The sequence below is a fragment of the Poecilia reticulata genome, chromosome 6 (assembly GCF_904066995.2).
Source record: "Poecilia reticulata chromosome 6, P_reticulata-male-v2, whole genome shotgun sequence".
Taxonomy (NCBI): Eukaryota; Metazoa; Chordata; class Actinopteri; order Cyprinodontiformes; family Poeciliidae; genus Poecilia; species Poecilia reticulata.
In genome coordinates, this window is record NC_088835.1 from 3,660,405 (window position 1) to 3,684,794 (window position 24,390).

General features: G+C 39.2%; 1 protein-coding gene and 2 long non-coding RNA genes across 7 annotated transcripts in view; 1 reads left to right on the forward strand and 2 right to left on the reverse strand.

Moving 5' to 3' along the window:
* Nucleotides 1–24,390, reverse strand: part of aass (aminoadipate-semialdehyde synthase) — a 64,400-nt gene that overhangs the window by 17,927 nt on the left and 22,083 nt on the right. For 4 of the 5 annotated variants that reach the window (XM_008410945.2, XM_008410947.2, XM_008410946.2 and 1 more), the window contains exons 5-13: nt 21,697–21,764; nt 21,452–21,598; nt 21,249–21,327; nt 19,996–20,123; nt 14,518–14,669; nt 14,267–14,389; nt 13,914–14,025; nt 13,728–13,787; nt 12,116–12,183 (exon numbers count right to left, since the gene is read on the reverse strand). In XM_008410945.2, the coding sequence (XP_008409167.1) occupies nt 12,116–12,183; nt 13,728–13,787; nt 13,914–14,025; nt 14,267–14,389; nt 14,518–14,669; nt 19,996–20,123; nt 21,249–21,327; nt 21,452–21,598; nt 21,697–21,764 (937 nt within the window). The remainder of the gene's footprint in view (nt 1–12,115; nt 12,184–13,727; nt 13,788–13,913; nt 14,026–14,266; nt 14,390–14,517; nt 14,670–19,995; nt 20,124–21,248; nt 21,328–21,451; nt 21,599–21,696; nt 21,765–24,390) is intronic. The other variant, XM_081607671.1, reaches the window with a different exon arrangement.
* LOC145551898 (uncharacterized) overlaps nt 1–24,390 on the forward strand; it is a 49,918-nt gene that overhangs the window by 15,689 nt on the left and 9,839 nt on the right. The window lies entirely within an intron of this gene.
* On the reverse strand, nt 1,277–12,105 carry LOC145551899 (uncharacterized). The gene is made up of 2 exons (XR_014087766.1): nt 6,325–12,105; nt 1,277–6,125 (listed from the first exon to the last, which is right to left on the reverse strand). It is a non-coding gene; the product is annotated as an uncharacterized LOC145551899 (long non-coding RNA).

Consider the following 24,390-nt stretch of genomic DNA (forward strand, 5'->3'; position numbering starts at 1 on the left):
TGTACCATAGCGCCATAAACACAACAGTGACATTCCTAAAACTGGGGATTTCTCCAAGATTGATGAAAAGACAAGTAATGTCACTTTATATGTGGAAAAGGCTTTGAAATGTCTGTTTTATGCCATTTTAACACTGTCACAGTAGTCTGTGACGGTATGTGTGTATGGGGTTCTCCTCCAGGACCCGTTACCTCTGAGACTCGATTTCAAGACAGACAGCTGGGTAATTCAGATCATACTTTCCCAGGTATGATATCCTGGGAAACTCCCAGTAAATGTATTCATCTGGATGGACCTTTTTGAGCAGAAACCAACAACATTTCAGATTCCAAAGTGAATGTTCTACCCTCACTCCAAAAACAACAAGCAGCAAGAATGACTTCAAAATGAGTTAAAATAGAACAGAAGGATTCTTTCTAGAGGTGTGCCGATCGATCGGTCACCGATCATAATCGGCCGATTTTTGTGAAAAAGTGCATAATCGGTGATCATTGGCTCTTGTTGCCGATACCGATCACCTGCATCTCATTTCTCAGCCTGCCTGTGCAGCTGGTCTCCTCTTTCTTCACTCTGCGCAAACGCGCAGCAACAAATCCTAAGCGATGTGGAACTATAACTATAACGCACTGAGTGAATGGGGAAGTTTGCGTGTTGCGGCGGAAAATTGAAGCACGTCGAAATGCATCAACACAACGAAGCTAATACAACATAAAAACAATGACATACTTGACGGAGTTTGGCTACATGGAGGCTCACTGCAGTAAAAAAGACATATGGAGGATCAGATAGCAGGTAAAGCAGCGCACAGCTACAAACACTTACCCGGATTAGCATGACGGTCAGAAAGCTAAACAAATAAGACGCTGGTTCTGATCTCGCTGTTGAACCGCTGCTACGCGCTACAGGTAGTAATATTTCACAGACGGAGCGCCGCTTCTGCTCCACCTGGTAGTGACTCTCACACCGAACCTCTATTTAAAGCTGATCAGCACATCTCTAATTCTTTATCCTACAATCAATCAAATTTTATTTTTATAGCACATTTCAGCAGCAAGGCATTTCAAAGTGCTTTACATAATTAAAATAAAAACAGCATGTGACATTAAATAAACAGTGAGAAAGAGATTAAAAAAAAAATTAAAACCCCTTTAGGACTTCAGTTAAACGCCGTTTAACTGGGATTCTAACCCTCAGGGACTTTAGTCAAAAACACCGTTTGACAAGTACTCCAACCTCTAAACCCCTTAGAACTTTAGTTAAACGTTGTTTAACTGGGACGTTTTCCAGGGGGCTTTACATCATTAAAACGTAGAAAAGAAATAAAAAGAAATTAAAAACATTAAAGACATAAAAACATGGAAGACATCAAAACCCGCACTCTAACCCTAATTTAGCCATAAGCAACTCTAAACAGGTGGGTTTTAAGTTGAGATTTAAAGGCACTCAGTGTTTCAGCTGTTTTACAGTTTTCTGGAAGTTTGTTCCAAATCTGTGGTGCATAGAAACTGAATGCTGCTTCTCCTCGTTTGGTTCTGGTTCTGGGGATGCAGAGCAGAACCAGAACCAGAAGATCTGAGGAGTCTAGACGGTTGGTACAGCAATAACAGATCTTTAAGGTATTGTGGTGCTAAACCGTTCAGTGATTTATAAACTAACATCAGTATTTTAAAGTCCATTCTCTGAGCTACAGGGAGTCAGTGTAGAGACTTTAAAACTGGTGTTATGTGCTCTATGTTCCTGGTTTTAGTGAGAACCCAAGAAGCAGCATTCTGGATCAGCTGCAGCTGTTTGATTGATTTGTTAGTCAGACCTGTGAAGATGCTGTTGCAATAATCAATGCGGCTAAAGATAAACGCATGGATGAGTTTCTCTATATCGCACTGAGACATAAGTCCTCTAATCCTAGAGATGTTCTTCAGGTGGTAGAAGGCCGACTTTGTGACTGTCTTAATGTGGCTCTGAAGGTTCAGGTCAGAGGTCATCACTACTCCCAGGTTTCGGGCTGATCGCTGGTTTTTAGTTGTAATAACTGAAGCTGTGCATTGACTCTGGTTCGCTCCTCTCTAGGTCCAAAGATAATAACTTCAGTTTTGTTTCTGTTCAGCTGGAGAAAGTTTTGGCACATCCACACATTTATCTGTTCTAAGCATCTATTCAGTGATTGGATGGGTTCAGAGTCACCTGGTGACATTGTGATGTAGAGCTGTGTATCATCCGCATAATTGTGATAGCTAATCCTATGTTGTTATAACCTTAGCCAGTGGGAGCATATAAATATTGAAAAGAAGGGGTCCTAGGATTGAACCTTGGGGTACCCCACATGTGACCTTTGACCTCTCTGATGAGAAGTTTCCGATTGAAACAAAGAAATCCCTGTTCTTTATGTAAGATTCAAACCAGTTGAGCACTGGACCGGAGAGTCCGACCCAACTCTCCAGTCGATTCAGTAAAATGTCATGGTCAACAGCAGTGTTGTAGCACTCGAGATCGGTCTTGGTCTCGATACCGGTCTCGAGACCATTTTTTTGATGGTCTCGGTCTCGTCTCGGACTCGACCGCATTTGGTCTCGGTCTTGTCTCGGGCGCTGAGGACTCGGCATTTTATTTCAAGACCGGTCGAGACCGCAACTGTGAAAATATCACTAAACGTACAGCATACTGTCCAGATTATTTGTTAACATCTTTGTTTTCAGTGGTTGCAAAACGCACCGATAAAAATCCAACCAATAACGTGACTATTACGTGTTTGTTTCTCCCCCCCCTCCCCACCTTTCACTCGCACGCGGCGCTCCAAGACATGCGCAGTGGTTTTCTCTCAGCGGCAGAAGATGTCTGTCTAATAGTCAGTAATAGAATAGCGCTGCATAAATTATAAGAAATCCGGTGGCCACAGCTAACTCAGCAGCGCTTCGCTTTCAAAGACAGTGGGGACTAGGTCCAACTTTTTTCGTCACTTAGAAAAGTATCTCAAAGAAATGTAAGCTCCGTTGACGTGATGTTAGCAAAGCTAGCTGTATAGAGACACATAAGCATTGTGATGAAAAAAAGTCTCTCACTGCCTGAATTATTGTGCGGAGAGATGTTGACTGACTTGTCGCACATATGAGACAACGCTGTGTCCAAAAGTCTGCAATGTAGTGATGAGACATTCAGGAGCAGTACGATTCTTCTGCACGGGTCTTTGCTTATTGGATAGGACTGGAGTGTCACTGAGAGCCTATCAGATTACCATACCCTGTCAGAATAGCATACATCAGAGGTTCCCAAACTGTGGGGCGCGTCCCCTAGAGGGAGCGCCGTGTCATTGCAGGGGGGTGCACGGGAAGCCGTCTGGATAAAAAAAACAAAAAAACAAAACATGAACCCTGTATGCGCTGGGTCTTTACTTTAGAACGGCCAAGTTTCTGTTATTCCTCTGTCAATTTGATACAGTAGGAACTTCCACACTAACCATATCTGTGTCCTCTGTCACTTTTATCAACAGTTAAAACTGTTTAATCCATTGTTAACATGTGGTAATCTGTTTTTCCAAGCCGCCTTTAAACGCAACATGAGCGCTACGACGCTGGGTTTACACCTGTACAGCAGCGAAGGAGACCTGCTACTGTGCGGAGTTGCACAGGTGTGTTAAAATCATGGCAGCAAACCAGCAAAATGCAAATAACTTTTCACAGTTCCCCCCCAAAACCAACAGACTGTTTAGTAAAGCTGCTTGACGCAGGTAAAGTTAGCTAAAAGATGACTAGCTAGAAATAGTTTGGAAAGCAATGGGGGGGTCCAGGAGAAAAAGTTTGAGAACCACTGATGTAAGGGAAATGACGTGAAAGAAGCACAACGTTTCCAACCTAATAATAAAGAAACATTGATCTAAAAACATTTGTACTTTCAGTTCTACTCTGTTGTGGAAATTAACGCAAATATTCTATAAAAACATAAAAAACTGCTAATAAACTGCATTTTTATTGTATCTTTGTTTAAAAACATTAATAGGTTCTTGATCAATTTAGCCAGCATTATTAAGGAGTAAGGAGATCAAGGTTTAAAGAGAAATGGAAAAAAAGGAAAGAGAATCCCAAAGCCCTGCAGGAAAAACTGTTTGGTTTGATGAAACTAAATATGACGATTCTCCCCCCCCTCAAAAACACATTGTTCAACCACACAGCTATTTGTTGGGGGGGGGGGGAATGTTTGGAAACCACTGGGGGGGCGCAGGACAAAAAGTTTGGGAACTACTGGCATACAAGTATCTACTTCTTGCTTGCTGCTCCTTTGTCAGTGTTCATAGTTGAGCGTCAGGGCTTTTGCCTCAATTGCTATGTTTAACGGTGCAAACAGTGATGGTTTCTGACATGAGCAACAATGGGTAAACACCCAGGGCGTTATCTTTTTAGGGATGGCACAAGACCACCGCAGATTGTAGCACAGAGATGGAAGCAAAGCAGAACAAAGAGTTTGTTAAATTTAATATTGGTTACATTTATTAAGTATTTAATATCTGTGTGTTTTTATGAGAATAATTTGAGAAATAATTTTGATGATATTTTACATTTTATTGTGTCATGTAGCGCGGGGCGCTGGTCTTGGTCTTGACTTGGTCTCGGACCCTAAAAGTCTTGGTCTTGTCTCGGTCTCGGGTTAGGTGGTCTTGAACACAACACTGGTCAACAGTGTCGAAAGTTGCACTGAGGTCCAACAGAACCAGCACTGTGGTTCTCCCACAGTCTGTATTTATATGGATGTCATTGAACACTTTTACTAGGCCGTCTCCGTGCTGTGGTGAGCACGAAAACCAGACTGGAAGGAGTCAAAGCAGTTTGTTATTGTTAGGAAGTTATTCAATTGTTTAAAAACAGCTTTTTCAATAATTTTGCTGATGAATGGGAGGTCAGAGGTCGGCCTGTAATTCTGCAGTAGGGATTTGACCAGATTGTTCTTTTTTATAAGTGGTTTGATAACTGCTGTTTTCAAAGCCTGGGGGAAAAAAACACCTGAAGAGAGCGATGAGTTACTATTTGGATCAGATCATTAGCAACAACAGGCAGGACTTTCTTAAAGAAATGTGTGGGTAGGACATCCAGACAGCAGGAACTGGAGCTTAATTGACTTATAATTTCTTCTAGGGTTTTATAATGTAGTAGTTGAAATTGGGTCATTTTTCCTGCATTTGTTTTGTTTGGGCACAGCATTAGTACTGTCTTTGGAGTGGATGTGCAGATTAATCCTCTGATCTTTTGAATTTTCTCTAAAAAGAAACTTGAAAACTTGCTGCAGGCAGCAATAGATTGAAGTTCAGGTGGCAACGTCATTGGAGGATTTGTGAGCCTGTCAACAGTAGCAAATAAATGAGAATGGTACAATGAGAACCAGCAGCAAATTAAACACAAGTGGGCACGTACACATATCTTTAGCTGGGTAATTCAGCTAAAGAATTACCTTGACTCAAAGTAGGGAATATAAAAATAAATATATAAGAAAAATATAATTGTGCCTTTATAAAATTTGCATAATAGAAAATAGCAAAATAGAAATGCGAGCAACAGAGAAGGGTAATTTCAAGAAAAACTGCACTAGATGTGCATCCATGTTTGTGTATAAAAATCAACATACAATAAGTAAAACTGTGTAAGAACATGTGTGTGTTCTAATACGAGCACCAGGGCCGTGCAGAGGCCACTACAGGGCCAGGTGCTCAAAGAAAAAAAGGTCACATCTAGCCTCATTCTAGGACAGAATATTAACAAAGCCTCTCAGCTTTCAGAGTTTAATAAACAATGATAAATTACAAAAATGTGACATATACAATCAAAGCTAACAAACATCTCCATATAGAGCATAACACTATGCATATGTAAGATATTTTATTAGTAATTTCTTTCTGCAGGTCTATTTTGTTATAGGAAAGTATTGAAATATTCAAACCCGCAATTTAGCAAGATATGTAAATCAGAGCTGGACCACCAGACATATTTTGTCTTTACATAATTACACTATTAAAAATATAAACAAGGGCACAATGCAACCTTTTAGTGTACAGTAATCTATACAACAGATCTGCCTGTTTGCTGCAGTGGAGATGAAGATGGTCCATTCAGGAAAGCAGAGCTGCATCAAACTTGAATGTGGAACTGCAGAAAAAAGAAAGAAGCAAAAATGTAATTGTTAATGCATGCCACCATGAGAAAAGCCTACTGAGTTTTGCTTTAAAAAAAATGTAAATCATACATTTTTGACTCGTGAAGTGAATTTTTGTTTTTTGCAAAACAAACTTATTTGCGCTTGTCAGAAATCTTTTCTTGCTATTCTAAGTTTTTGTTTGTGACTCACTTGTGATTCTCACATGACGTCTTGAGCAGGGCCTAAAATCACAACAAAAGATTTATGATGTGTGCAAATAAATGTTTATGTTTGGTAAAAATGAGTTTAATTTAAAAAAGTATTTTAAACAAAACTTAAAAAAAAAATCATTACAATTCCAAAAGTTTTGTCTACAATTTTATTTTACTTACTTAACTTTTATTTTACTTAACCCAATTATTTTATTGAATAATTGGGAAACACATTTTACTTCATACTCTGTGAACCAGACCCTAAACTTAAAGTCTGGGTTGAGTTTTTTTCCCCTTCATTAGTGACACTTTTATTACATACATTATATCTATCATGGTAATTCAGGGTGAGTTATTTTTAATTCTAAATAAATATCCTTGTTGGACTATTGTTTAAGTGTTATTCTCCTTCAAGATACATTTACCTAACACCAGAATAAATGCAATGTACATTATGCAGCAAAGGAAATTAGAAGATTGGACATATATCCATTATGAAGATGATCGGTTTTGAATGGGCGATGTGCCCTTATTGCATAAGCGATACTGAAGAATGACTGATATCATTAAAGATACAGGGAAGAAGCTTTTTTGTTATCTAGCGTTGCTAGCAAAGTCGTTAGCTAGCAGCTAGCTAATAGCACAACAATAACAGCCTAATGTCTGTATAATAAAAATACTGAATCGATAGATAAGAACAGTTTCTCCTCACCAGTCTGTCTCCTCCCCTCAGTAGTTCTTCAGAGAAAGGCAGACGCAGAGGCCTGTCAGTGTCTGTTGTATTTCATTACCTCTCTGCTTAAACCGCGACTCCGAGCTGAAGCAGAAACGATACTTCAACGTTTCTGCTTCTATAGAACTATATTATAGTTTTAAAATGTATAACTTATTCTGGCCTATTGACCTTTATTTTACCTGTAGTTACAGCAGATCATTTGCTAAGATCTTTTGATCTGCCCTTAGTCTGAGTGGGAAAATAAATCAGGAAAAGTTCTAGCTTTTCACACTGATCTGTGAAAGCCACAAAACAGCAGGATTTCAGGAGAAGCTCTGCTTCCACTTTGTTTAGATAATGGTGACAAACTGGTGTTGGACCTTGGAAAACAAATGGCTTTAGAGCAGTGGTTCTTAACCTGGGTTCGGTTGAACCCCAGGGGTTCGATGAGTCGGTCTCAGGGGTTCGGCGGAGCCTCTGCCGCGGAGGTAAAGACACACTTGTGTAAAGTTGTGATGACGCCCCGCTTTGCCATCACTTGCTGCAGAGGATCACGTTACATTGCTTAGCCAATCACAGCTGCGGAGGAGCACTGATTGAAGCAGCTCCACTCTCAGCATGGATTTGAACTTTTGTCTTTAATTGCTTCAGCAAAGCTCACAGTTTTTACCAAATTCTGTAACTTTCGGTGTACTTCTAAATCTGCTCCTTAGTCGCATCTTTTCGGGGTTGCTTCTGCCTTTAGTGGCGTGGGGGTGGTAACACAACTAATATAATTACATTACTAAATCAGAATACCGCAAAGTCTTTATTATTAGCTTTTCTTTCTCTTAAGAATGTAGAGCTAATTAAATAATCTAAAGAAGACCTTAAAGTGGTTCCAGTTTCTCTCGATGGCCAACCTGTTGAAACTGTGGCAGATTTTAAATACCTTGGGTCGTTCCTGGACAGTCAGCTCAACTGTGCTGAAAACAATGACTATATTTTGAAGAACTGTTCTCAGAGACTCTACCTTTTAAGAAGACTTAGTGATCTTGCAGTGACACCCCTATGTCTTGAATTTGGGGGATGGGGGGAGTCATATTTTATTTATCACTACAGAAGGGCTCAGTGAATGCGCATATGAAACTGGTGGGTTCGGTACCTCAAAAAAGGTTAAGAACCACTGCTTTAGAGAGAGGGTCAGAGACAGCTCCTGGTTGGATCCTTGACTATAAAACTTTGTGCACAGGAGTAACAGATTAGATTTGCTCTTGCAATTCTCCAAAGACGTCTTTGCTTTTCTTTCTTTCCTTCTCCTTTCCATTTGTATCAGGTAAATTAATGTATGCCCCTACTGTTCTGCAGATTCTGTTGTAATTTCAGTAGAGTTGTCTTCTATTGGATTAAACTCTGCAATTCTGTGACGTCAACACTCATTGTTGTTTTTCTCTGTGGCTACACGCGGCCTGCCGGGAGGACCTGGGAGCCAAAGAGGAAGATAGAGCCAGATATTTCCAAAATTAACTAATTTAGATAATCTTCCTCAACACTATGGAGATAAAACAGATATTACTAGGGTTTATCTAAATAAATAAAATAGCAGCAAATTTGCTTATTTCATAACTTCATAATCAGCCACGTGCTCTCCTATGGTCCGTTTAAAAACTACAATCTCAGATCAGCACAGTCCTCCAGCACTGGCAGGTTTAAAGTTGCTGTTTTTGCTGCTATCAAGAAAAACATAGACTACACTTGCTTTGCATTGTCCCCACGTGATGACAGTGATACAGTATGATCCTATTAAATATTATATTCTTGATTAATATGGGTTGTTGCTATGTTGTTATACGGTGTTTTAAGATCTTGTTCAATGTGCCCCTTTTTAACTTTGACCCCTGCCCCTCCAAAGGTCTCTGTATGGCCCTAACCATCTGTTCAATAGAGTGGCAACTGTGTGTCACTCTGTTGCAGAAAAACAGACCAACTGTCAAAACTAGCTGGAATAGGGTAAAACCAAATTCACAACAATTAAAGTTGAAATAAAACACAAACAACTACACAAATGTGCAGTTATTGGGAAAACTATGATAATGTGAAAAAGGATAAAAACCTGTTTTGGATATGAAAAAGACAATCAAACATATTTAATAGGAAAATGGTAATAACCTTTATTCAACAAGCAAAGATATATGCTGTCACATTTTACACACACTAATCTGCTGCATTTGTTTAAAGGCTGATTTGAAAATTCTGGATTATCTCCCCATCAGGACAACAATAATATGAACATTGTAAGATAATCACCCAGAGTGACTTATGGCATTGTCCAAAACCTCTCTTCCTGCCAGGAGTCAGACGCGACTCATTACCTCCAGACTAATTGGAAGTGACATCACACACGTGAATGTACAGCAGCATGCCTGACTGGAGGTCAGTCAAGCACTCGGTGGCTTAATTAGAAAAAGAGAAGATAAATGTTCCCTCGGGAGGTTTATGCATCTTGAGAAGCAGAACTTAATCAAAAGGATTAAGATTTCGCAGGGACAGCTTGTCTAGAAAATTATACTTGGGGTCAAGTAAGAAGAAAGCTGATCAAGTCTTGAAGGTGGCCTAAATATGAGTGAGGGGTACGTCTTGGTGTTACTGATCACACTGAGGTGCTTTTAGTGCCCGATATCTTTAAGACAGCTGGTTGTATGGAAGACTAACAAAATCAGAAACAAACAAAAATACATCACTGGAAAGTTCATTGATCTAAGTAGTTTTTTTAAAAATGATTTTGCCACTTGCTCCAAACAAGTCGTACAGCTGCAACATCCACAAATAAAAAAATAAAAAAAAATTTATGGCTTTGCATAATTTGTTGATCTATAGATTATTTAAAAGCCAAACAGAAACAGAAAAAGCTCTGCTAGACTACCAGCCACTGTTCTAAAAGGCATAAGTGGTTATTTTATCAGACATTTATGTTCTAGAGTTCACTGTATCAGGGAATTTGTCCCAAAGAAGCATCAAAACACACCTTATGTTTCTCAAGGACTTTGCATTTACCAGAACAGACCAGAACCAGCTTGGTCATTCCCCAATTTATCAGCCCTGATCCAACTTTAACTTTAGCGTGTGTTGTTTTAACAGATGATGTGGATATTGGGTGAAACTGTTTGAGAACTCTACACACTGGGTACTGACTGGAACAGCCATGTGGGACAGACTGGTTGGGTTCATGACTGAAGGCAGGCAGAATCGCAGACTAGAGAATGCAGTGAACCAGCTGCTGGGCTGGTTTGTTGTTTAAGACTTGGCACAGTTCTACTCCAGGGTTCTGTTCACCAGAACCTTTTTTATCGACCTGGGGCATCCCTTTGTGCGTGTGTTTCCATTGTGGGTTCTGAACACTGGGCCAGTTAAGTGGATTATGGTCCAGCTATACAAACCTGGGTCCACAGCAGTAGAGTCCAGAATGTGAGCCCAAGAACAAAGATCTCTGACTAATACAGCATTCATTCATTTTTAATAACTATGAACTACCTCTTCAGACTTAGTGGAAACATTCAGGTTGGCAAAGCTCTAACCACAGATAAAAACCCAGCTGCAGCTGCTTCTACTCTGCTGATCTGCTGCATTCTAAATATAAAGGTCCATTTTTAGCTCATAGTCATCCAGAAGTCCTACCTTCCTAGCTGCTTCTGTTTGGTTCAGGCTCTTGTAGCTGCAGTTAATGCAGTGGAAACGCACCTTTAAAGCTGCAGTATATTTGTTATAAGAGAGACGATCTCTGAAAAAAACTCCTCTGCCTTCTCCCATTGCTCACTACAGAAATACACAGGTCAGTCAGAAAAAAACAATCAAAGCCAGGAGAAGGGTCTTAATGCTGTCTATCATTCTCATGTACACAATGCTCACAAATTCCACACTTCTCTCTGCTATGTTACAGCTGGTTCACCACAGCAGAGCCTACAACAAAAGCTAAAGCTAGTTAGAATGGCCACCGATGACGGCAGATAAGCAGTTTTCCTGGAATGGTAAGTTATTTCTGTGCCATTATCAAATTTAGCAGCAAGTGCACAAGTTTGATTGACAGCGTTTAGGCCCTCTTCCTGGCTCTGATTGGTTGTTTTTGATCAGGAGTGGTTCCATTTCTGAAGACGGCAATAGTAACTCAAGGAGGAGGTGGGGATCAATCTTTTCATAGATTTATGGGGTTCCATTTGAGTCAAAAATAAGAAGTCATATGTGTAGATGTTGCTATGTGACTTTGGTTGATGTCTATGATCTTAGTGCTTTATGGATATGTCGATGATGCATGTAGATGTTGCATATGTAAGTGATGCAGATGTCTATGTTGCATATGCATTTGTTGCACATGTGTTCGCTGCATATGTACATGTTGCATATGTTATGTCTCTAGCTGCATCTTGGTTATTACTCACTGTCATCTTGTCAATTCAACCCTTTGCAGTTGTTTTTTTATGCAACGTCTGTGATTGGTTAATGTTGTTGGTCAGTGTTGCTGGTGACTGTTCTCTTTGCCGTTAAGTGTTGAAGTAGGTCATGTTTGATCAAAGTATTTATTAGATATTACAAAAATATTGGTCTTTCAATATTAGTGTTTACAAAGTGCTTACATTTCTACCTTGCATTTTATTCAGGCGTTAATCTACCGCTTCCTCCTCAGCACTCTGAGGTTCAATTAGGGACTGTCAACAAATGTCCGAACCAAACACTCCTGACAAACAAATGTCAATAAATGCCTTGCCTTGTGACCAACTGACACAAAAAAGTGGTAATTAGGGTTACACAAGACACACTACCCTCTATTTAAGTCATATTCAATATTTTAAATAATTTTAATATTAAATAATATGTTCTCTTCCAGAGCTTCCAAGTCATGTGGTATTGACTCAAAATCACTGTGAAATTGTTCTGTTAGTGTGTAGATGAAGCCCACTCATTTTTACTCCATTTTAGCCCTTTTTTATTTATTTTAGCAATTGTCAAAATTTAGTAAATATATTTTTTAGTAATTTTTTTGTCAAACTTCAGACCTGACAACAGAAAGCAGTGACTCTCAGCGACCAGCAGGTGGACTTACCTTTTCTCTCGCATTTTTTCAATGTACTCAAACTTTGGGGTGAGAGCTCCATTGGAGGTGATGATGGCCTGGAGACAAACATGTTTAGATGGTCACATTAAATCATTACTACAAGACAAGGCTTGATTATTGTCTGTCATCACAATGAAAAATTATATCCTTTCAGTGGTCCAGATTCCTTTATGATATAATCATAAACTGGTCCAGATGAAGAGTTTCTAGGCTTTCTGATGGGTTTGTAACATCCTCATTTTTAAATCACTTTGGGGGAAAAAAAGTCGTACCCCAGTTCACACTACATGATTTTTTTGCCCCGATTTTGCAACAATCTTAGAACGTTCTGTGTTCTAAGATTGTCGCTTCCGATAGTTGTAATCGATCATCCTGTAGTGTGTGGTGTGTTACGACTGATTGGGTCCAGTCGGTAGAAAGTTGGGACAGCTCCGATCTAAAATCTGGAATATTCAACATGTTTAACTTGGCCCGATGATCTCAGCGTGTGTGGTGTCCCCCAACTGGGAGCGGGAAGGCAGCCTGTTGAATATGACAGGTAGCCAATCAGAAAAAAATAATTTAAAAAACAGAAAAATTATTAACTTTTTGCACAGAATACATCTGGTTTAGAAGCGCATTCTAATCCTTGGTTGAAATGGCACATTTAATTTCAGTCTGCAGTAGTAACACAGCAGAGAAAAATACAGAAAATGTTATGTTGTGTTAATCTATTTGTAATCTAAACAGGAGCAAATAGAGAAAAAAGTAGGCGCAGAACTTCATTAAACTGTGACAAGCGGAGTGCAATTCACAAATATTGCACAAGCGGTTCCAGGAGCGGTGGAAGTGATGTCAGAAAATTTACAATTAACTCACCACGCACTTTCAATGAATGGAGCTGGAAGATGTTACCCTTCCGTGATCAGTTGGGAATTAATACGCAGGACATGCACTCTTCTAGCTGACGTTGCCCTGATCTATCAGTTATTCAGCTTTCTGAAGCAAGGCCCAGTACATACACATACTGTATTCTACAATATCAACACAGCCAGCAAAAACTTAAAAACTTATAATCAAACTGTTATGGTTAATTAAACACCTTAACAGAAAAAGAAATTAAACTAAGTGTAATGTTTGACTCAATCATTACACTTACCTCCATATTGTAGTGCAACAAATTTAACCCTTGATCGCGCCAAGTCCAGTTCTTAATCTAAAGCTTTGACTTTGTGTTGCGTCTTTTTTTGGTTAAAATAAATCCCCAAACTACAGTTACTGCTTCAACATCATTGTCCATGTTTGTTTACTTCAAATTCAGGTGTAGTATCGTGAAATTTTAAGGGATTTCATGTCTAGAATTGGAATGTTCGTGAGTGAAACCTCACACTCTACGATCAAACACGTTATACCTAAGATTTTTACTCGGCTAGTGTGTCGTCTCTCAGGTTTAGAAAACCAGCCGACTACCAGCAGACAATTCTAAAATCGTGTACTGTGAACTGGACTTTACTTAAAACTTTACTCTGGTTACTATGATGTCTGGTGTAAATAATTTTAAACAATGCTCCTTACTCTGCCAAACAAATCAATATCTGGATAATCAAATGACATCACTTACATCTCTGACTTGTGGACTGAACTCCTCTTCATTGAGTGACTTGGTGGCATCTGAGAGCAGCTGGAATAACACACTGATCATCAATAAATGACTTTCTAGAAATCCAACCCTATCAGTCCAAGGTTACCAAGGCAACGAGCTGCAGCGCTCTCACAGGGGCCTCCAGAAGGAAAACACACAGCTTACCATCTCCCAGATGTAGGGGAAGAGTCGGTCTCCAAAGTATTCAGTGGCTTCAATCGGGAGCTGGGCAGGAAGGTTGTCGATTGAGCACATGAGGATCCCATTTCCCTCCACACTGCGCACGACCCCACACACACACACACGCAACCCCACACACACACACACACACACACGCACACACACACACACACACGCGTGCATACATACGCACACACAAAACATGGTCTAATATTAGTCTCAGTTCAGACTACACCTATGTTCCTTAGAAATTAGAAAAGTGGTGATGCTAATGAAAGTGTAAAAAGAGACAGTGATGTTTGTGATAAAGGCTCTAAAGTGAGCTGTCTGCAGTGTACCTGTCATGGTCTATGTGCTGGTCTGCGTCATACATGCAGAAAGGCTTATCAATTGTGGTGCACTCAGTCATAAACTCTATGGAGCCTCCAGTATCTGCAGATATGTCACAGATGGCCAGTAGTCTGGACAGAGAGCAGACAGTCAAGACTCAGAGCATCAGCTTTATTCATTACATCAACAGTAAAAGTTACAGTGGCAGCCTAAAAATATCACATGTTACCACAATGGCTGCGTTTTGGAGGTTTCTTACTTGTGAGGCAGGGCTGGTGACCCCTCGTTGAGAGCACTCAAGGATTTAAGGGGTCTGATGAGCCTCTGGGCATCAAGGCGTCTGAGGAGCCTTGGGGTGTGGGGGGGGTCCCAGTAGATGCCATTAATCAGACATGTTGTGTAGGGAGCAACCTGGTAAAAGAGCCATGACTGATGAGAGACACTGCTGACCTTAAACCAGAGTTGGCCAACGAAGCTAGTGTTTTGCTGCTGCTGTTACCTTCAGCTTTATAAATGAAACAATGAATGACGCGTACCTCTGGTCGGCCTGTGTGATTAGCAACTTTTTAGCTAACAGAAAAATTACAACATATTTAGGCCAACATTTTCAACTAATCCTGGGTAACTTTAAAGACAGACACAAAAAAATACGTAAGATTCAAGATTTCCTCTAGTGGTGTCTGCAAGCCTCTGGAATTTCAAGTGAGCAAAGAACAGTTTATGGATTATATTCTTCCCAAATTTGAATACATGATTGGGATCCTTCAACTGCTTAGTAAAATAAAATTTAAAACATTTTTACAATTATTTATTTTCTATGTCATGTGTTTAACTGTTAAATTTTTCTTTTGATATTTTAATCTTTTTCAGAGACTATGAAGAGGCATAAAATTAAACTGAACTGCCTGAGGCTATCAGACTTTATAACACTCACATAGTCTAGAGCTGTGCGTTTTAATTGTTGAATATAGATTTAGTAATATATAGAGCGATATTTGTATGTTCGTAAGACTATCACTGCTACTTGTTGGTTATTGTCATACATTTATTATTATTATTATTACTACTTTATTTATTATTGTGTGCCACACTGGGACAAACAAAATGTCCCCACTTTAGGGGATCAATAAAGCATTATGTTATCTTATATTATCTTAAATCAGCCCCTCCAGGATGTTGCACTGTTTTCTGTGATTATTGTGGCCTAGAATTACAGACTTTGTGGCACCTTTTTCAAAACGTTGTGGTTAAGATGCAAATTATTTAAGCTTTATTTTTGCCCTAAAATGGTCATAGAAACAAGTTGAAATTGAGACACAGAGCCTTCCCTTTCCTTATCTTTTTCTGAGCAAGTTCTAATCCCTCCTTACCTGAGAAGACCCTGCATCAGCGTCCTGCTGCTGGCCTCTGGTCTAAGTCTCCTCCCTGACTCTTTCTATTGTGACAATAAAGATTTCTTTTAAATATCAGAAAAGCAACAGTGAGCACAACTTCTTTACAGAAAATAAAGAGGATTGGGTTTATTCCTGACACTAGCTGGCAAGGGAAGAAACATGTGTAATGACAACATTAGTAAATTTAGCTTAATATGATATTAACCATCATTTAGAAAACATTATCTGAAACCAAAAGTGTTTTGCCGTTTAACTCTGGCTACCTGCTGAACATTATACATCCTAACACCACGGGTGCAACCGGCATGTGTACACTCGTGGTGCATTTAAAGACGGCTCAGAAAATCACGTTTGGACATCTTAAAAAGTGCAGGCCACAAAGGGCACAGACATAGGAAGTGCAGGGGAGATGTCTGAGCAAGTTCCAAGTTACACCCACTGACTGAATAAACAGTATAAGCAAACTGTTCACAACATCACAACATGGTTTTTGCAAAAAAGAAAAGAAATCACACATGCTTTCATCTTGCAGTTTCAGCTTTCAAGACACGCAATGAAACTAGAAGTTAAATTAGAAGACGACTAAGGGGATAGATCAAAATTCAGCCAAATGCATTGATTGGTCAGAAAAGAAGAACATTCAGAAAACAAGGTGATTTGTCAGATTTGCTGAAAAGTTGCAATGATTGGTGGAAACTACAAGTCACCGTATAAACTCTGAATGATGACTAAGGCCTTGTCGATGTGTAGCCAGGTCTTTTTAAAACAATGTAGTGGAGATATTCATTTATGTAAAATAATCTCGTCCACACCTGACTGGTTTAAGAAATATTTTTCTTCACACAGACCGCTGAATTATAACGTTGCTTTAAGCATGCCACACCCATCGGGGGCAGTGTAGGGCAAAACCTACACTGCCTTCAAAACGACAACTACATACTGTTAGGAATTAAACCTGATGCACGGAGAATTATTTGTATGGACAGGCAAAGAATTTGAACTAATTTTAAATACCGTGTTAGAATATACAGTTAACCTAAAGCTAGCCAAGTCAATGTAGACTGGGAATCTTGCTAAAGTATGTGGACACACGTGGAGGTTGAACAGCATTGTGGCTCGAATGGGGAGGGATAATAAGTAAATAATAAGTCTTTCCTCCACTGCATGGTCAAGGAGTAAAAATAATCACACGTCACATCAGCATCACATTATTTGCTGCAGACCCTTCAGGTCCTTCTAAAAAAATTTGCATATTGTGATAAAATTCATTATTTTCCCTATGATAAAAATTAAACTGTCATATTTTAGATTCATTGCACATGAACTGAAATGTTTCAGGTTTTTTATTGTTTTAATACTGATGATTTTGGCATACAGCTCATGAAAACCCAAAATTAATATCTCAAAAAAGTAGCATATCATGAAAAGGTTCTCTGAACAAGCAGTTAACCTCATCATCTGAATCAACAAAGTAACTCTAAACACCTGCAAAAGATTCCTGAGGCTTTTAAAAACTCCCAGCCTGGTTCATTACTCAAAACCGCAATCATGGGTCAGACTGCTGACCTGACTGCTGTCCAGAAGGCCATCATTGACACCCTCAAGCAAGAGGGTAAGACACAGAAAGAAATTTCTGAACGAATAGGCTGTTCCCAGAGTGCTGAATCAAGGCACCTCAGTGGGAAGGAAAAAGTGTGGCAGAAAACGCTGCACAATGAGGTAGCTCTGAATACCCAGTGAGCTTGGAGCCATGAAGCTGTCATGCACTGAACTATATATGGAATTGGTGAATAGTGAACACATTGTTGGTTTGTTTAGCATGTTGGTGGTGGTAGCCAATGCTAATTGTTTAATTTAATTTCATTTAATTGTTATATGATCTACCTTCTTAAATTCAACATGTGTTTAAGATAATGAGATAAATGTCATCTGTGTTGTCTGAAAGTTTAGATTTTGGATATAATTGCATTTATTTCTGTATGTAACTGAAAAAGTCTAGTTAACTAGCAGGCTGGTAATTTACTGGTCCTGTTTATTTTAATACAGGCCAGGTGACCCTCTTGTTTAGGGTTAAAGGATGGCGAGCTTCTGAGAACTGGCTGTGGCCAGGAGAACCTGAAACTCACTCCATACTGGTCTGGTAGGAGGCTGATGGTCTGTATCATTTCCCTTCCATCTCACCATACAGACACAATCCACTATTCATCTCTTCAACTGAAACAACTTGCGCTTGGACATTCTCATCTCAAATATCTGGACAATTCAACTATGGACTTTTGGAATGCGTGTCGGTCAGACACTGTGCTGACCAGTGGGGAAATTTAAGACTGCTGTGCACAAATGTATGGAAGATCTACTGCAGTACTGTGTATATTTATTTTGTATTTATTATTTTGGGTTCTATGTACGTTTTGTCCTGTGGTGTTCATTTTAATTTTCTCTTTAAAATACATGGTATGGAAAGCAGTTATTCTTTTGTATTGCTTTTATTGATTACTGACAACAGATCCAGTAGACGAATTTAGTCTTCTGATATATTCCATCTAGTCCCTTGGTACATTAAATAGTTCTACACTCACAGTGCCAAAACCACTGGTAAATGGTTTACTGACCATGGTGTTACTGTGCTCAATTGCCCTGCCAACTCTCCTGACCTGAACCTCATAGAGAATCTGTGGGATATTGTGAAAAGAAAGTTGAGAGACCAAGACCCAAAACTCTGGATGAGCTTAAGGCCATCAAAGCATCCTGGGCTCCATAACACCTCAGCAGAGCCACAGGCTGATGGCCTCCATGCCGCATTGAAGGCTGCAGAAGGATTCCTGACCAAGTATTGAGTGCATAACTGAACATAATTATTTGAAGGTTGACTTTTTTGGTATTAAAACACATTTCTTTTATTGGTCAGATGAAATGTGCAAATTTTTTGAGACAGGGATTTTGGGTTTTCATGAGCTGTATGCCAAAATCATCAGTATTAAAACAATAAAAGATCTGAAATATTTCAGTTGGTGTGCAATGAATCTAAAATATATGATATCGTTACATTATGGAAAATAATGAACTTTATCACAATATGCTAATTTTTTGACAAGGACCTGTATGTGTCAACTCCAAGTCTCTGGTTTCCCATGTGACTGGAGTTTTCATTATCAATCGTTTTTTAGTTCTATTACACAGAGGTTACATGTAGATAAAAAGTTAAGTCACCAAATCTATTTGGTTGATCAAAACGCAGACTACATGTGGGCAAGGCCTGAATTTGCATTTATAGTTGTGATAGCAACATCCTGAGGGGATTGTTAATTATTGATTTTATTGGCGCTTTTTACACAATATCAACATTTAAATAAAGACTAAGGGAAGAAACAACAAAAAGGTTTTAGGAAAACATCCTTGTTTTAAAGGGGCAGTATTATGTATATTATATTATACATTATATGGCACAATAAAGTAACCATGTTACCTTCAGCTATAAAAATGTAGCAATATATATCAAAAATGACTTAGATTTTGACTTCAGCACATCATAGCCGTGCTTCTCCATGATGTCATTTACCACCATTCTTAGGAGCATTGGACTGAGAAGCTTTCTATGATGAGCTCAGCAAATGAGGTCCGCCAAGTGTTTGATAACAGCTGCTGCCACTAGTCTAGAGGAGCTGAATGCCAACCAGGAATTTTTCAAAGCTCAATGGTTGCCATGGGAGATTAAAGAATTTCTCAAATATGCATGAAAGAATCAAAGCAACACTGGAGATGTTTTTGATGAGGGAATAACATAATGTAAAGCTAAAAACTCTGATTCTACATAACCTTATAGCCCTTCAACAATAAATTTATTGTTCTTCTAAACCAGTGAATACTTGCTTAAATATTTAATATTGACAAAAACAATTTTGTCATAATCAAGGAGCTCCAAGTTGAATTTCTATTTTCAGCAATTTTACCTAAAAGCAATATTGCACAACAATATAAGCAACAAATTATTAAAATATATAAGAATATCACAAGAAGCATTATTGTGTGTATGTCGGAAGCATTACAGAAAACAATGTCAGGTTTACTAACCTAAAGGTAACCCTTTGTTTCTTTATTTAGAAATTGTCAACATCTCATATCTGACACACCAATCATTTACCCACAAAATGGGGATAAATATCCTGTGTACAGAGTGCTATTGTACTATAGTATTTAATTAGGGCATTTTCTAATTTTCATACTGCTGGACATATTAGTTCCTGCTGCTGAGTGGAACATGAGAGCTAAAAGTGACTGACAGGAGCTCCTGGGAGGCTGCATGGAGGCAGTGCGAGGAGGGGGAGTGAAGAGAAGTAACTCACGCTGGTTCTGAAGTGTGAGGTGTAGAGTTCTGGGTGGTTCTCATACTCCATAGGATCATAGTTGCCATCGCTCTTCCTCACCAGGTGATGGCGTCGGCTCAGAACTGTGGCATACACTTTGTTCATATCTATGAAGAACAACTCTGTTAGTGTGTTGTTGGAGCACAACACCAAATTTAAAGTCGACACATTTAGTCAGACAACACACACTGAACTAAATGGATTTATTTTATCGTACAATCTGATTGTGTACATGTGCAGTGATCCTTCATCAGATTAAAATGTATTTGAATTAAATAATAGGAATGCATTGTTTATATGAGCACAAAATTCATTGATAATTAATATTTAACTGATCATGACATGCATTTACATGCCCCAGGCTTTATTCAGGATAGAAACACTGACATGCACATCCATCCATTTTCTTCTCCTTATCCGGGTCAGGTCACAGGTCCCCAAGTAGGGAGGCCCAGACCTCCCTCTCCAAACCCTGCTGAGGAAAGTCGTCCCTCCTCAGTCGTCCTCTGGGTCTCCTACCAAGGAGGTGTCCATCCTAACCAGATGCTAAGCCATCTCAACTGGTTCCTCTGGATGAGGAGAAGCAGAGGCTCTAATCTGAGTCCCTGTCAGAGCTTCTATCTCTAAGGGAGAGCAGACACCCTACAGAGGAAACTCATTTCAGCTGCTTGTATCTGTGATCTCATTCTTTTGATCTCTACTCGGCGCTGGTAACCAATTATCAATAGTCCCAAACTATCCCTCTCATTCAGATTACAATTTAATAGATCTTAATTTGATTAGAATATTCTGATTGTGGTATTTATGTGATGCATTGTCATTCCGATTGGCCGTTCATGTTCATGTAAACGTGCTGAGAGAACAGTATACTTTCCCATGTTGATCTGTTTTAGACAAAAATTAAATCAGAAGGAATTTGCTGGTTATTGAAATAAAAAAGGTTCAATAAATTTATTAGATTTATTACACGAATGAACTTTATGACTCAAACACATGTTTAGTTTAGCTGTTCATGGCTCATAATTACAAGAATGTCAAATTATTTCTTCTTTATTTTAGCAAGACACAACCAAATTTTTAGTGAAGGGCAAAGTGATAAACATGTGATACTGCACAAAAGCCATTTCTCCATTGTGTAAGTGAGACTGTGGCCATTTTGTTCCATGTTGGAGCTCAGTCTGAAAGGTTTGAGAACTGCTGAGCTACACAGTGCTGCTGAAGAAAGGTCATACCTCCAGTTTCAGAGACATCTTTCAACTCGTGAGGTTCAACATATTCAACAGGAAGCTCATTGATCATGTCTTGGGCTCCCTAAAAGAATACATAATACAAAATGAATGTAAAAATAAATATCAGGGATTTTCTCTTAGCTTCAGCTGCTTTTAATTCCATTCTCAATGTTTGAATATTCAAAATGAATTGAACATTTGTGTACCTTGGAGACATTTCCTGTTCCAGTGAAGCAAAAGGTGAGGGGACCAATGGATCTGGGCATGAGTCCCATGGAAATCTCATAACCACAATCCCTCACAGCCTGGATGGCCTGGCTGACGTTCCTGTAGTTGTGTGCCATGCCAATGTGCTGTGAACATCAGAGAGCAGAGGTGACTGCTTCCGTTTGTTCATGTGAAACATTTCTGTGCAGATTCAGATGAAATGAATTAAGAATAGATTTGTCACCATAAAAGGAGTGTGGTGGCCAAGAGCCAAGAAACGAAGTCCCAAACCATGAAGAATGTTAATCATTCCTACAAGAAAGTGGAGTTATTTTCATTTTAATATACCTAGATTGATGAAAAAGATAATAACCAAAACAATTACTTTTAATAATTTTAAAAGGAATTTGGATTCATTTAGCAACCAACAATTGGGTTTTCTGTTTGGTCTCCCTAAAATCTGAGGCGGTGTTCACACTGCAGCCTGAAGTGATTGAAATTCGATTTTTCTGCTCTTATGCAACCTGTATCTGATCTTTTCATGTCAGCCTGAACGCCACAAATCGGATTTGTACAAATGCAACCCAGTGCACTTGGATATGTAGTCCTAAGTCCGACACTTCTCTGATCAAATGTGACCCAAGTCTGTATGGCCAGGTGGCATTCATCTGACCTGTACATCATTGATAAACATCACTATTTGGCATTCTGATACACGGAAGCATGAAGAAAAGCAACAAACATGGTGGACGATAATGAGGATCAAGTTGTTAATGTGCTGGCTCTGGGTGGATAATAACTTTAAAATAGCAAGGTATGCTATTTTACACCATTATCCATGTTTATATCTACTGAGCACGCTTGCTATGTGTGATGTTACGAACTCTGATCTGCCTTGTTGCTGAAAAGTGCTATATAAATAAAACTCCTTCTTCGGCATCCTCTGCTGTACATGCAGAAAGCTTTTAGGTCAGTGTTTCTCAACCTTTTTTGGGCCAGCGCCCCCCCAGCCTTTATCCAGGTCCCTCACCGCCCCCCACCAAAGAATGTGCAGGCTACTTTGCACCGACTATTATTTTATTATTAATATTACTATCATTATTGTAGATGTTTTGATTTTTATGCTAGTTTCTGTATTTATCATCAAAAATAATTTCCAAGAGAACAAAAAAGCCATGAGAATAGAAATTATTTTCATAGACGTCTACGAAAAATGCAATAAACATTCAACTTAAAATCTGTAGGCCTAACAGCAGCCAATCAGAGTGGAAAAATATTCTTATTCTTTGTCATTTTCTAGTTGTTAAATATTCCACAAAATGACCAGATTAAAGATGTTCAACATGCCAGTTTAAACTTTGAACTATTTGCAAAACGACTGAGCTCTGCAACATTAAAACATGGATAGAACTGTAAACTACATTAATCATAACTCTTCTTCTCTTCAGTGTTTGTCAGTTTCTGGTGGTGCAGCTCTGTGCTGCCTTCAGGAGAATGGGACATCAGAGTATCATCCATAAAACTTCACCCACATGGCATTTATTGTGCAAACCAGAGCTTTCAGTGGAAAAACAAAAGTTCCAGGTCATTTTAATGCCATACAAATATGAGACAGAAACATGGTTTATATCTTTATATAGACCTGTCTATTGATTATAGATTAATAGTTTTACTGGACAGAAATTACAAAGAACAAATCTGGTTCTTAATCAAATCCTAATGAGTCAAATTGAAAGTGTCATGGAGTCATCAGCCTCATGACATTAACACTGACATGAAAAATAATATTGAAGAAATAAATATATCAAATCTAATTAAAAACATAAATAAGTGATAAGTTATTTACTTTTATGGTCTGTAAGATATATTTATTCTCAGTATTAGATATGGTCTCAACAAACCCTTGACACTTCAACAATATTATTTTACCTTTTATCTGGAAATAGTGTCTGTTTATTCTTGCCATACAGTCCTCTGTATTAAGTATTGCCATACCAGTTTATTCCTCTGTATTTACTTTAGTTTCTGTGTTGTTCTATCACCCCGTTTCATACCGGACCACTTACAGCACCAGTGTTAACGCTATAAAATGAACACTCTCTATCGTGGTATCACCCATGGAGGGATTTTTTTATTTAAATGGGTTAATTTTTCAGAGGGATACACAGTGAAGGTGTCGTGATTTTAGCTACCAGTAGCAGGAGAACGGAGCTGCGCCAAGAAGCTAACAGAAGCTAACAAACACTGAATAGAAGAAGAGCTGCCATGGATACAGTTGCAGCCAAGCATGATTTAATGTTACGCAATACAGTTCTATTTCATCCCTACTGACCGCCAGAGGGCGGTGCTGAAAGCACTGAATGTTCCCTTCGCGCATGAGCTGTTCGAGCAATAATGTCAACAGAGTCACACCTGTGACACATCGGATGATCAATCAGAGGCTATATAGCATGACGTCATCCGAGGCTCTGTTCCTTTTTTCTTCTCGCGTGCTGTTCACTTTGTATGGCGTAGGCCTGGATTTTTTCGCCGTTGTTGGATGTCCCGACTGCCTGTTGGCCGGAGTTGCGGTAAATCGCCCTCCGAGGGCTGCGACTTTGTGTTACGGTCACCTGACTCTTAATTTGCTACTGTGATTGGTGACGGCAGGGTTCACGCCCCCTCTCCCAATCTTGATCTGGGTTTTTCATCTAATGCTGGCTGTGGCTGATCACGTTGGTCAGCTGTTTTTCCTGTAATTGGTGATGGTAGCGTCTCGCCCCCTCTCCCAATTTCAGCCGATCCTGTTGATCGCAGCCTTGTGTTAAGCTCACCTGACTCTTAGTTTGCTACTGTGATTGGTGACGGCAGCGTTCACGCCCCCTCTCCCGATCTTGATCTGTTTTTTCATCTAATGCTGGCGTAGCTGACCAAGTTAGTCCGCTGTTTATTCTGTAAT